The sequence below is a fragment of the Peromyscus maniculatus genome, chromosome 11, assembly GCF_049852395.1.
Source record: "Peromyscus maniculatus bairdii isolate BWxNUB_F1_BW_parent chromosome 11, HU_Pman_BW_mat_3.1, whole genome shotgun sequence".
In the NCBI taxonomy this organism is placed as follows: domain Eukaryota; kingdom Metazoa; phylum Chordata; class Mammalia; order Rodentia; family Cricetidae; genus Peromyscus; species Peromyscus maniculatus.
In genome coordinates this window covers 42,629,100-42,641,725 of record NC_134862.1, presented here as the reverse complement: position 1 = coordinate 42,641,725, position 12,626 = coordinate 42,629,100, and the positions used below count along the sequence as shown (strand labels likewise).

At 52.6% G+C, this 12,626-nt stretch overlaps 1 protein-coding gene across 4 annotated transcripts in view; it reads right to left on the bottom strand.

Moving 5' to 3' along the window:
• Pik3c2b (phosphatidylinositol-4-phosphate 3-kinase catalytic subunit type 2 beta) overlaps positions 1 to 12,626 on the bottom strand; it is a 67,888-nt gene that overhangs the window by 36,907 nt on the left and 18,355 nt on the right. For 3 of the 4 annotated variants that reach the window (XM_015986747.3, XM_006993231.4, XM_015986748.3), the window contains exons 2-7: positions 8,431 to 9,447; positions 5,051 to 5,151; positions 3,912 to 4,066; positions 3,475 to 3,595; positions 242 to 353; positions 7 to 86 (exon numbers count right to left, since the gene is read on the bottom strand). In XM_015986747.3, the coding sequence (XP_015842233.1) occupies positions 7 to 86; positions 242 to 353; positions 3,475 to 3,595; positions 3,912 to 4,066; positions 5,051 to 5,151; positions 8,431 to 9,360 (1,499 nt within the window). In that variant the 5' untranslated portion in view covers positions 9,361 to 9,447. Of the gene's footprint in view, positions 1 to 6; positions 87 to 241; positions 354 to 3,474; positions 3,596 to 3,911; positions 4,067 to 5,050; positions 5,152 to 6,515; positions 7,044 to 8,430; positions 9,448 to 12,626 lie in introns of those variants that run through there. The other variant, XM_015986749.3, reaches the window with a different exon arrangement.

Sequence of the window (12,626 nt, the reverse complement as noted above, 5' to 3'; positions counted from 1 at the left end):
TCTCACCTGCTGATGGTCTGCTTGACTGGCCTCTCCTGGAGATGGATGAGGTAGTTCAAGGTAGAAGGGCTCCGGTCATCATTCACCTGAGGATGAGCAGCATCCTTGTCAGGCAGGAGCGACGTCCTTTTCTCAGCCTAGCGGGGACCTACCCCACCCCAATCCCAACAGGTTCTACATCCCCCTCCGCCCACTCTGCCTCCCCAGGTACGTACAGTTGTCAGCCATTTCCAACACTTACCGTGCGGGCCAGGTCGCTTCGTATGGCCTTCTGCTCCATCAGCTGGAGTCGGATGTTGATGTCAAACTTGCGGCAATATTGGATATACTCGTGGCTGCCCAAGGCATGTTTACTGGTGGGGTGGGGGACAAGACCATTAGTGCCTGGGGAACTCAGTGGGAGGAGAGATGCATACTTTAGCCTGAGGAGAGACAACCAGGAAGGAAGGGAAGACAGAAGAGAAAGGAAGGGGAACGGCCTGGCCTACGTTGGAGGCCTTATCCTTTACTCCTGCAAATGTCATGGTGAAGCCTGGAGGGACGGCATGGAGTTTGCCTGAATAAACGTCACCAGCAACACTTAACCCTTGAGCTACACAAATGAGTGGCTCATTCTCAGGACGGGAACCTCTAAAAAGAGCTGGGTTATAGGGGGATTCTTGTAAGGGGGGGGGGGCAGCTGTTTAAATCCTATTTTCTTGGCTTTGACAACCAAGGGAGTCCAGTCTTCCTTTTGTGTTACCTGCTAAGGTGCTGAGGACAAATGAAGCCATCCCACCAGAATTCCAGAACTACTATCCCGAAACGGGCTCCATTTCTCCCCTTCCTCCACGGCCCTGTAAGTCTCCACACTTTCTAAAAAGTATCCGCAGTTCTCACGGCTCAGCACCCACACAGTGGAGCCTTAGTTCAGAAGAGGCAGCTTGCCGAGTCCCTCTGCCACCCAGCCTCTTCCTCTCCCCCAAATCACACCTTAATCTGAAAGGAAACCCACAAGAAAGGGCTGAGCAAGCCCCACTGGAGGCCAGCGCCGCGGGCTGGGCCAAGCGGCAGCATCTGGGGAACAGAAGCCGGAAACGGCCTTCCTTCCTCACCAGAGGTGGGAATCTAGGCTAGAATGGAGGGGAACGGAGGGGAGCAAAAGGGAAGGAGGGGTGTAGAAACTTCTGGAAATACGGGGCCTCGGGCCAAACAAAACCAGCCTAGACTTTGAGGCTTTCCAAATCCTGAGGGGACCAGACCTGCAGTATGAGCTCTGACCTGCTCAGAGGAAAGCAAACCTGAAGGATGGTGGAGAGGCTAGACTGCTGGGCAGGCCGGCCGGCCGGCGGGAGGGTCTGTCAGGAAGGAAAAGTGAGTGCCGTGGTGGAGAGGGGGAGGTAGCAGGAAACCTCCCCTCCCCTAGGACTGTCTCAAGGTTCTTATCACAGAGCGGCCAGCATCCTGGAGCCACACTCCACTTCAGTATCAGCCCTTCCAGCTAGGCGAGGGAAACAATCCTGAGAGCTTCCTTGGGAGCTAGCAATTTTCTGAACCTTTCCACCCAGGAAAGGGAACCAGCACTGTGCCTTTATGCAGGGTGGGTGGGTGCAACCAGGGAGTCATGGCCCCAATGACTTCCTTCAGCTTGTTTGTGCACACCAGTTGGGGTAGGGGTAGGTGGTGGGTGGGCATGACCCAAGGACCTCTGCCTGGTCTCATCTCATTGGGAACATTCCACTTGACATCTCCCACTACCTCTAGACTTGGGGCTCCAGGATTGGGAGTCTGCAGGGAAAATGTGGCATCTGTATACTTTGGAGCCCCAGGAATCCTCTTCTGGGGCTGGTCCTTTGCTGCTGGTATCGACTGACTCTTCATCAGGTCCTTCTCACACTAACCCTCATTCATTCATTCTCTCTCTCTCTCTCTCTCTCTCTCTCTCTCTCTCTCTCTCTCTCTCTCTCTGTGTGTGTGTGTGTGTGTGTCCTCTCTCTGACTCTGTCTGTCTCTCTGTCTCTTTCTATCTCTGTGTCCTCTGTCTCTGTGTGTGTGTGTATGTGTCTTCTCTCTGACTTTGTCTCTGTCTGTGTCTGTGTCCTCTCTGTGTCTGTGTCCTCTATCTCTCTCTCTGTGTGTGTGTGTGTGTGTGTGTGTGTGTGTGTGTGTGTGTGTGTGTATGTGTACAGTGCACAGATGGAACCCAGAGCTTCACCCATGCTAGGCTTCACCTCTACCCCACTGAGCTACATCTCCCATCTAAAACTTCACCGCTCTTTGCAGAGGACACCGAGAAGCAGGCTTTACACCTGGTCAGTGGAAAGCCAGAATGTATTAGAAATAGTGTTTCCTGGGGTCTGATTTACCCACCCTAGCCCTGTTCCCTCCTAACAATGGCAAACTGCTCAGGGCTGGTGCTTCCAGGAGACCCTGGATCCTGGACCCCTCCCTGCCCCTGTAGGGGCAGCAAGGATACAGTGAACATGGAACACAGCTGAGGGCACCCTGGAATTATATCACGACGGGCCTGCTTCTTTCCCCTCAGTTTCTAGATGAGGATGCAGAGGCCAGAGAGTACCTACTATCCCTAATGCTGAAGAAATCGGCCAAGCAATGAATCTCTAGTTCAGAGTCTTATGCTCTAGCCATAGAAAACTATTATTCCATGTAGATCTGCTGGAGGGAAGATACATAGCTCCACTGAAGTGCCACAGTTCACGGAAACTGCTAACGAGGGAGATACAGGCCCTGTCTTTCTCTAGTCCCGAGGTCTGTTTCCTCTAAGGAGGCCACAGATGGTACAACAGCCACACAGAAGCTTGGATGGATCCTGATGTTCGCTGCCACATGCTACCCCTGGGGGTGGGAGCCCTGCCTTCCCCACCCCAGTTTTCCACAGTCCAGAGTAGTGGCGAGGGTTTCCCTTAGCCGGTCCCACATCACACTTTCCAGGGAAGCTGCCTTCTGTAGAGGGCATTGGCTGGAGGGGGCTGGAAGCCAGCCTGGGAGGAGGTTGACCAGCCGCACGGGCCAGTGGAAACAAAGGCATGTTGGCAAGGAAAAGCCAGCCAGGGCCACTGTAATTTCTCCCGTTGGTTCTATGAGGGCATTTCTGCCCAGCGGTTGGTTGCATGTGCTCTAGACCAGGAGAAGCAACCTGCCACTGGCCCTCAGCTGCCTCCACCAACAGTGCACATCTCTCAGCAACCAGAAGCCTGCACACAGATACGACCTCATCTTTGCCTAATCCCAGCTCCAAGCTTTTCCACAGCAGATTTGGCTCAGGATCCAGCCAACCCAGCTGGAAGATGGAGCTCCTGGGGAAAATGCGACGTGGCCGGGAATGTGCCCAGAAAGCAGGAGTCCTGACTGCAGCGTTAGGGAAGAGCAGCGAATGCTGAGCCCAGTTGTAGGTCTCTAAGAGCCAACCTCGTTCTCCCAGCCAGAAGGCAGGTGCCACCTCCGTCCCACATGTCCCTTACTCCACTCACTCACTTTTGGAGGAATTCCTCCAGTCCGCAGGGCTTGAGCACAAAATCACCCACGTCCACCTCCCTCAGCTCATCATGGGTGTAGCAGAGGGTCTGATAGATGAGCAAGTCCACAGTGGAGGAACCTGTAAGCAGGGAGGCGAGGACAGTGACACTGGTCAGGTGGAACAGGACCTCCCAACTTTGACCCTTTATCACCAGCTAAGCGGCCTCTGGTACCATCACCAGCAGCTAGATAAAGCAGGCGAACACACAGCTTGGGGGTGGGAAAAGTTACTGTGTACCTAGAAAGCTAGCCCCCCAGAAGAAGCGTCCCACTCGCCCCTCATTTCCGGCTACAGAGGAGGAGAGAATCAAAGCTAAAAGACTCCACAGTCCAAACCACAGTCCTCCCTCCCTGCCCCACCGCCAGGGACACTCACACAACCCCAACTAACTTACAGTTGCAGGTAAAAGTGAGTGGTTCCCGAAGACTGTCACACAACACAGTCACCTTCAGGTTGACCTCATCCCCAAGATGCTCTGGGCTCGGGGTGACGGTGCTCCAGACATATCCAGTTAGGGAATAGTCCTGGACGTCAGAGCCTGTCCGGAGGCTGTACAGGGGGGAAAGGAGAAGGACTCCTGTGTCTTCAAAAAATCCTGATGAGGGCCCCTCCCACCCTAAGGCCCACAGGCTTTCCTGCCCCTAACTCAGCTCAGCCCCCCGATCTGCGGGCCAGGCTGGGGCAGTGAGGAGGCAGCCCCGGGAATCTGTATTCCTGCCATCTCTGCTACAGTAGCAAAACAACCCCCACCGTGGGATGGCGGCAGGAACTCTGAAAGCAGTTTTCCACACTAAGTTTAACAGAATTTAGCCAATAAGTAGATAGAAATCCATTTCCGTTCTCTTCGGTACAAGAGGCTTTTTTCTTCCCTGACAGGTGTGTGTACTCCTAAGCGCAGCTGAGGGGCAGAGCCGGAAGTGAGGGGGATAATGAGGCTGATCAAGGTTTGTGAATTTTACTAAAAAGGTTCAAACCTAAATTTTTTTTTTCTCTTTGTTTGGTTTTTCAAGACAGGGTTTCTCTGTGCAGTTTTAGTGCCTGTCCTGGATCTCGCTCTGTAGACCAGGCTGGCCTCGAACTCACAGAGATCCGCCTGGCTCTGCCTCCTGAGTGCTGGGATTAAAGGTGTGTGCCACCGCCGGGCTTTTTTTTTTTTTTCCTTTGAGAAGGAGTTTCACTCTGTAGCCTTGGCCGGCCTGGAACTTGCTATGTAGACCAGGCTAGCCTGAAACTCATAGAGATCCACCTGCCTCCGCTTCCCAAGTGCCAGGACTAAAGGCTTGCGCCACTACACCTGGCAAACTTGTAAGATTTCATTAAAACCTGCAGGCACCTGCTGGAGGAAGGCTCCCACTCTGTGGGCGTTTATTTATTATAGCTCTTCCTCCTTCCTAAAGGAACGGTTAGCCTCCTCCAGAGACTCAGAATCCTCCCAAACACACACACACACACACACACACACACACACACACACACACACACACACACACACACACCTCTCCCTCCCCCCCCATCCCATCCTTCAATTCTTACATATCCAGCATGTGGCAAAACGCAGCAACTTCCTCATCTCTCTCCTCTGAGACCTCAAACAATTCGTGGCCACTGGCGATGGTGTGGGGCCGGGAGCCCGCCTTTAAGGGAAGAGCAGCTGACTCAGTCCTTTTTGCCTCATGGCATCCCGGATGGAAAGACACAGTCTGTGTATAAGGACTTTCGACTTAACATTAAAAGGAGCATAAACGATTTTAAAAAAGGAATCTAGAAATACATTGTCAGCCAACCTAGGACTCCAAAGACCAAACAGAAAAGGGGTTTGAAGCCCAGGCTGAGCGTGGGCGTGGGTACTGGGGCAGTGGACAAGAGCGGCCATACCTGCTTTGTGAGGGGGACATGTCTGACCAGTCCAGTGTGGCCAGCCAAGCAGTCTGTAACACAGTGCTGATGGCCACTGGTGGGCAAAGTATTCTGGGGAAGGCTCCCAGAGACGTACAGGTGAGCTGAGCCAGGCCAGGCAGGTGGTCAGTCCCAACGGTTCCCAGGGAGGCCTGGCCTTGGACAAAAGCCTCAACATCCAAGGCCCCAGGAACCAGGCTCAGAGGCTGAGCTCTTCAGTAGTGGGTATGATTCAGACACATGTGCCTTCTCAGTAAGAAGAGCCATGTGTCAAAGCAGGATTTGTGCTGGAGACGACCTGGCTGGGCTCCTGCAGGCTCCTGAGAGGCTTTGCTGGTTCTAAGCGGCTAGGGCCACAGGCAGCCTGCCCAGACTGGCCAGTTTCCTCTCCCAGAACATACATGTGGTTCTGGGGTCCTTAGACAAACAAGGCCCCAAGCCGTCTCCCATCCTGGGCTGCTCTCAAACACCCAGGAAACCCTCGAATGAGCCCCAGGGAGGACCGGACAAGAAAGCAGCTGTTACAGACAGTCCTCATAGGCCTGCCCAAGGCAAGTCACCCAGGAATGAGGCTTTGGCTCCATGGAGTCCCCGGCTGCATCTGGTAAAGGCAGCAGGTTCTAACAGCTGCACTGGGGAGGAAAGGGGGTGTCTGAGACTGCAGTTTGTGTGCCCCCCTCACCTCGCCTCACCCCCACAGCTGCTCCCATGCCCTCCCTGCCCCTCAGGGCAGAAGGTAGCGACCAAGCTCCTCACTGAATATTCTGACTGCTTCCTCAAGTGTCCCTCCCTCTGGTCAGCCTTGCTCCCCTGGGTGTGTGTAGAGTGGGGGTGCCAGCCCATGAAGGGGGAGGCAGCAGTGGGGGCAGTTGGCATGTGAGGCCCTGGCTTTGCCAAGCGTATGCCTGTGTCCCAGTCCAAACAATAGTACCACTGTCAGCAATTAACCTATGAGAGGGAGTCAGAGAGAGAGAGAGAGAGAGAGAGAAAAGGCAAGAGAGGCGGAGAGAGAGAGAGGGAGAAAACAGAATGGCCACTGAAGGCCATTTCATGCCCTTTCTGTACCATTCCCTGGCACTGTCAGAAAACAAAAGCCACTTACGTTTGCCCGGCTGGCAGGCCCTGGTGGCATCGTCCGATGCTGGCCGGGGGAGTCTGCCAGGCAGAGGCTGGCAGCGGGGGTACCAGGCTGGCATTTGGAGCCAGCCATTTGCAGAGATGGCTCAGTGGGCCTGGGATAAGAAGGATCCTTCCGGCTGGAAGTTCGGTGAAAGCGAGGTGGGGGTATCGGGGCAGAGCTCAAAGGGTTTCCCCTGCCAGCAGGCTGAGCCCCTGCCCCGGCCTGAGGTGGGGAGGGCCACTGCCGCATTGCCTCCCCGACCCCAGACCCGGCAAGAGCCTTCTGCTTTGCCCTTGCTTCTTCAAGGAGGCTCCGAACCAGATCGGGCTCCGTTTCGGTACTCTGATGATGCATGGGGTGGGGGAGGGAAGACAGAGGTGACCACCTACCCCAGGCTGCCTGACTCTGCGAGCAGGCCCGGCTCTGTGTAAGGAACTCAACTAAGGACATGACTCTCCCCATCCCTATAAATAGCAGGAGCAGCCCCACCTCTGAGCTGAGCCTTTAAAAAGCCTGAGCTCTGGGGCTGCCGCTCGCCCTGGCTAGGCGTTGAGGGGCTCGCTCTGAAAAGGCAGAGGGAGGACGGACCGTGCCGCTCTGCTGTGTTGGGAGTGATCCCCGAGGCTGGACACGAGGTGGGAAAGCCCCAGTGCACGAAGACAACGGGCAAGGAGGGAAGAGGATGGATGAGGGGGAAGTCCGCAGCTAGGAAGCAGCCTCCAGACTCACGGGGAGCAGGGTGTCCAGGAGTCAGGGGTATAAGCAAGGTGGCCTTCAGGTCCCACCTTTGGAGATACTCCGTGGACCAAAAACATATCAAGGCTGCTGTGGAAGCCACGTGGGATGAAATGTAGACTTTGTACTTTTTTTTTGTTTTGTTTTTTGTTTTTGTTTTTTTGTTTTTTTTTTCAAGACAGGGTTTCTCTGTGTAGCTTTGCGCCTTTCCTGGAGCTCACTTGGTAGCCCAGGCTGGCCTCGAACTCACAGAGATCCGCCTGGCTCTGCCTCCCGAGCGCTGGGATTAAAGGTGTGCGCCACCACCGCCCAGCCGACTTTGTACTTTTTAATGTATACTAATATAAGATGTATACTCATATAAGCCAAAGCATTACTATCACGCTGCCAGGCCTTTTTCTAAATATTTTCAGTGGGGAAAGATGGCTAAAAGTAAACCCGCCCCCCACAGAATGACTGTACTGGATGCCACTGAACTACACACCTTTAAGTGGCTGACGGTAAATGTTATGTCACATATATTTTATCACAATAAAGAGCAGCGAGGACGGGGAGGTGAGAGGAAGAGGGAGGAAGACTTGGGAACAAGACCAGGGTCTACTACCAGCTCTACCATTTCCTGCTGGGTGGCTTTGGAGCATCAGACAGGGTTGTCGTGGAGGTCTGGATAGGGGTCTGGAATTCTGCGGGCACTAAACAAGCAGCTAACACCACGGATGATCACCAGGGCCGTAAGTGGCCGCGCAGCGGTTGGCAGGGCAGAGCCTCAGGAGTAAGACGCCGCTCAAAGCCCCACCCCCACCACTCAACCACAGAGCCGACGGTAAGTCTGATGACTCCTAACTCAGTCCTTGCATCATGAAGGAAGCACCTATTAGCAGCCACGATTCCCAAACATGTGCCCCCAGAAGGGCTGTTTTGGTCAAGACACTGAAACTTAGCCTAGGAAAGAAGCCAGACCCTCCCTGATGTTCCTGGCCCAGCCTCCCATAATAAAGCCGAGATTGGATCCCTTCCCGACCCCCACCACAATCGCCCAAGGGTCCACAAGGCAGAAGCAGAAGAGGACTAAAGGGGCCCGTGAGTGCTTGGTAGATCTGAATTTGGAATGCTAAAGAGAACGTAGTCCACGTTCTGAACGAACACACAGGCAGGTCCTCACCGGAGCAGCAGAAATCCGGCGGTTCTTGCCAGGCGCCGCATTTTTCCGGTTGGCATATCGGGAAGTATAGGTTCGGGGTGGAACCTGAGGGGGCATCGTCTTGCTCCGGGCCACGGGCTTTCCAGAGGTGTCCTTGTTGAAGTCCAGGGGCCCTCGGCCCTCCTTCCAGCCCCTGGTAGCATCGGACAAGATCTCCGAATCGTAAGTTGACTTCAAGTTGAGCCTTGTAATTGCATCATTAATGCCGTCGTAGTCCACAGATCCCAGCATGGGTCGCTGTCCCCCATCATCAGGTAGCTCTTCCTCTTCTGGGTCCTGGGGCCCTAACAGTTTGTCAGGTGGCTGTTCCACCAAGGAAAAACTGTTGATGTCATTAGGCTGAGAGATCTTGGAGGGTGAGGGGGACCCCTTTCTGGGAGGCAGAGGAGGGGCATCCCAGATAGAGACCCGAGGAGGCAGAGGAGGCGGGGATAGTTTCTTGCTAGAACCATCCAGGTCACCTGATCCTGGAGATGAAGAGAGCCTCCCATCTGAGCCATCAAAAATATAGAGATAGTCTCCAGGCAGGGAGCCCTTGGGCCAGGGATCTGGGCCAGGCTGGGGATCTTGGGAGGTAGAGTCGGGGAGCTCTCCTGGTGGGGAGATGGAGTTGTAATTCAGGGTAGGATCAGAGCCAGAAAGACCACGCAAGAGTTTGAGGTCCGCCCTCCTGCCCGCTGGCTTGCTGTAGAAGTCCAAGGCTGGCTCGTCCCAGCTGATGAGAGAGGGCTCTGTGTTCTGCTTGGCCCTGGTCTCCTCCTTGTGATGCCGGAGCCGGGAAAGGGCGTCGTACTCCATCTGCAGGGCTTCAGCCATGGCCAGTTCTTTGCGGCTGATGCCCACCGACTCCAGGGACTTCCAGTGCTCCCCATTGCCCTGAGTCGAAGACATGATGAGGGTGTGGCCGCAGGAGACAACGACGCCTTCTACTTCCTGCCAGTGTCAAGACTGGACGGCTGGTACATGTCGTCGTGGGACCTGTAGGCAAAGGGTAAAAATGTCATTTAGTTACCAAGCAAGACTTATCAGTCATCTGATACTGAGACAATACGGAGACACAATCCGGGCCAGTGCCCATTTCCTCAAGGCCCACAGCTGCAGTAAAGAACAGAAGGACAGAGGTACTTTTTTTTTTTTTTTTTTTTTTCTGGTTTTTAGTTTTTCAAGACAGGGTTTCTCTGTGTAGCTTTGGTGCCTTTCCTGGATCTCACTCTGTAGCCCAGGCTGGCCTCAGACTCACAGAGATCCGCTTGCCTCTGCCTCCCGAGCGCTGGGATTAAAGGCGTGTGCCACCACCGTCTGGCGTTCAAAAGGGGTCCTTTTGATCAGCCAACAGTAAAAGTGGGAAGCAGGGCCTCTTCGGGGAAAGAGGACAGCGACCTAGTGGTGGAACTCAGTGGTAGAGTGTCTGTCCAGCAGGCATGAGGTCCTAGCTTCCATTCCCAGCACTGCCTAAATGGTTTTCAAAAACTAAGGGGAGTGGGGGGGGGGGTGATATGGTTTAGGAGTAAGGGCACTTGCTGCCCAGGCCTGCTGACCTGGGTTCGATCACCAAAACTCACCGTGGAGAGAGCCAAGCCCTGCAAGCTGTCTTCTGACGTCCACACACATGCTGTGGCACAGCACGCCCGCCCACACTCACATACCCCCACTACATGTGCACTTAATAAAGTTAAATGTCTTTTAATTAGAAGGGGAGGGGTTCTCGAGACAAGGTTTAGCGGCAGAACATTTACCTAGTAGGCCCAAGGCCCGAGGTTTGATCCCCGGTGACAGATGAAAAAGAATTAAACCAGGCATGGTGGCCCATGCTATAATCTAAGCATTCAGGAGGGGAAGGCAGAAACCTGGAGCTGGTAACCAGCCTGGGGGACATGGGAGATGTTTTTAAAATGAAAGTTGACCAAAAAAAGGGCTGGAGAAATGCCTCAGTGGTTAAGAGTACTGGCTGCTACTGCGGAGGACCTGGGTTCAGTCCTCAGCACTCACTTTTTTTTTTTTTTTTAAGATTTATTTATGTATTATGTATACAACGTTCTGCCTAGCAGAAGAGGGCACCAGATCTCATTACAGATGGTTGTGATCCACCATGTGGTTGCTGGGAATTGAACTCAGGACCTCCAGAAGAGCAGTCAGCGCTCTTAACTACTGAGCCATCTCTCCAGCCCCTCCTCAAGGCTCATTTGGTGGTCCATAACCATTGGTAACTCCAGCTCCAGGTAATCTGATGCCTTCTTCTGACCACAGAGGACAGACCTGTGGTGCCCATATACATGTGCAGGCAAAGCAGTCATACGCATACAATAAAAGTACATAGCCGGGCGGTGGTGGCGCACACCTTTAATCCCAGCACTCGGGAGGCAGAGGCAGGCGGATCTCTGTGAGTTTGAGGCCAGCCTGATCTATAGAGCGAGATCCAGGACAGGCACCAAAACTACACGAAGAAACCCTGTCTTGAAAAACCAAAATAAATAAATAAGAATAAAAGTTACAATTAGCAAGGAAAAGAGGCCAGCTCTCATACACTCATACACAGCTGGCGGGAATGTAAAAATGGCATACCCACCTTGGAAACTAGGCAGCTTCTGACAAAGGCAAACGTGTCTACTTACGACTCAACTGTATACACAGCTACCCAGCCTTGTACACAGACATTAAATACAGGGCTGGAGCCGGAGCTCATCAGTAGAATGCTTACCCAGCATGCACAGGCTCTCAGTTTGGTACCCAACGCTACAAATAAATAATAAACAATCCAGTACTACAAGTAAACAATAATAAACATCACATAGTAGAAACTTTTCTTTCTTTTTTTTTTTAAAGATCTATTTATTTATTATGAATATGGAAGAGGGTGCCAGATCTCATTACAGATGGTTGTGAGCCACCATGTGGGTGCTGGGAATTGAACTCAGGTCCTCTAGAAGAGCGGTCGGTGCTCTTAACCTCTGAGCCATCTCTCCCCTCCCCAAAACTTTCCTTGTAATATCTCCAAACTAGAAATGATCCAAATGTCTATCAGCAGGTAAATGGCTCTTTTGAAAATGTGAAAAGTCTGGGTAGGGACTGAGGCTCAGACAGTAGAGTACTTAGCTAGCATAGACAAAGCCCTGGGTTTGACCCCAGAAACACACAAAACCAGGTGTGTGACGCACATCTGTGATCCCAGCACTCAGGAGATGGAAGCAAGATCAGAAGCTCAGGGTCAACCTTAATGACATAAAAAGTTCAAGGCTGCCAGGTGGTGGTGGCAAATGCCTTTAGTCCCAGCACTCCAGAGGCAGAGGCAGCCTGAGTTCGAGGCCAGCCTGGTCTACAGAGTGAGTTCCAGGACAGCCGGGGATACACAGAAAAGCCCTGCCCCAAAAAAACCCCACAAAAACAAAACAGTTCAAGGCCAGCCTGAGCTACATAAGACCCTGTCTCAAAACAAAAAGTGATTCATCTACATATGTATAATTAAATGCTACTTAGCAATGAAAATGAATGAATTATTGACAAATGTAAAATCGTGGATGAGTCTCAAATGAACCCTGTTGAATAAAACCTGCCAGACAAAAGAGTATGAGTATGTATCATTGCATTTACAGCAAATTTCTGAAAATGCAAATTGAGGGACTGTGAGGAAAAACAGATGGATGCTTATCTGGGGAAGGAAAGGGAAGGATTACCATAAGCCATAAGGGAACTTTTGGGAGCAATGAATGTGCTCATTATCTCTCTCTCTTTTTTTTCTTTGCTCTCCACCACTCCCTTTCTGCAGAGATCACAACTATGGCCCATGCATGCTGGGTAAGCACTCTACCACTGAGCTATGTCTGCAGCCCATTCATTACCTGCCGGTGGTGGTGATTTCACCAGTGTGTTCATATGCCAAACTTATCATGTTGTACACTTTAAATATATGCTGCTTATGACACGTCAATGAAACCCCAGCAAAATATAAATGTACAACACAGCTCTACTCAGCAGGCTTTATAATTACTCCAAGTTCAACAACAGGTGAGACAGGGGGCCTAATATGGATCTACCAAAATATTGATCCCCAGCCCTCAGACAGGAACCCCAGGTCAGATGTCTCTAGCTGCAAGAGCCTGCCACTGACTCCAGGGCTGGTACCTTTTGCTTCTGAAGTCACAACATGAAAAGAGTTGAGA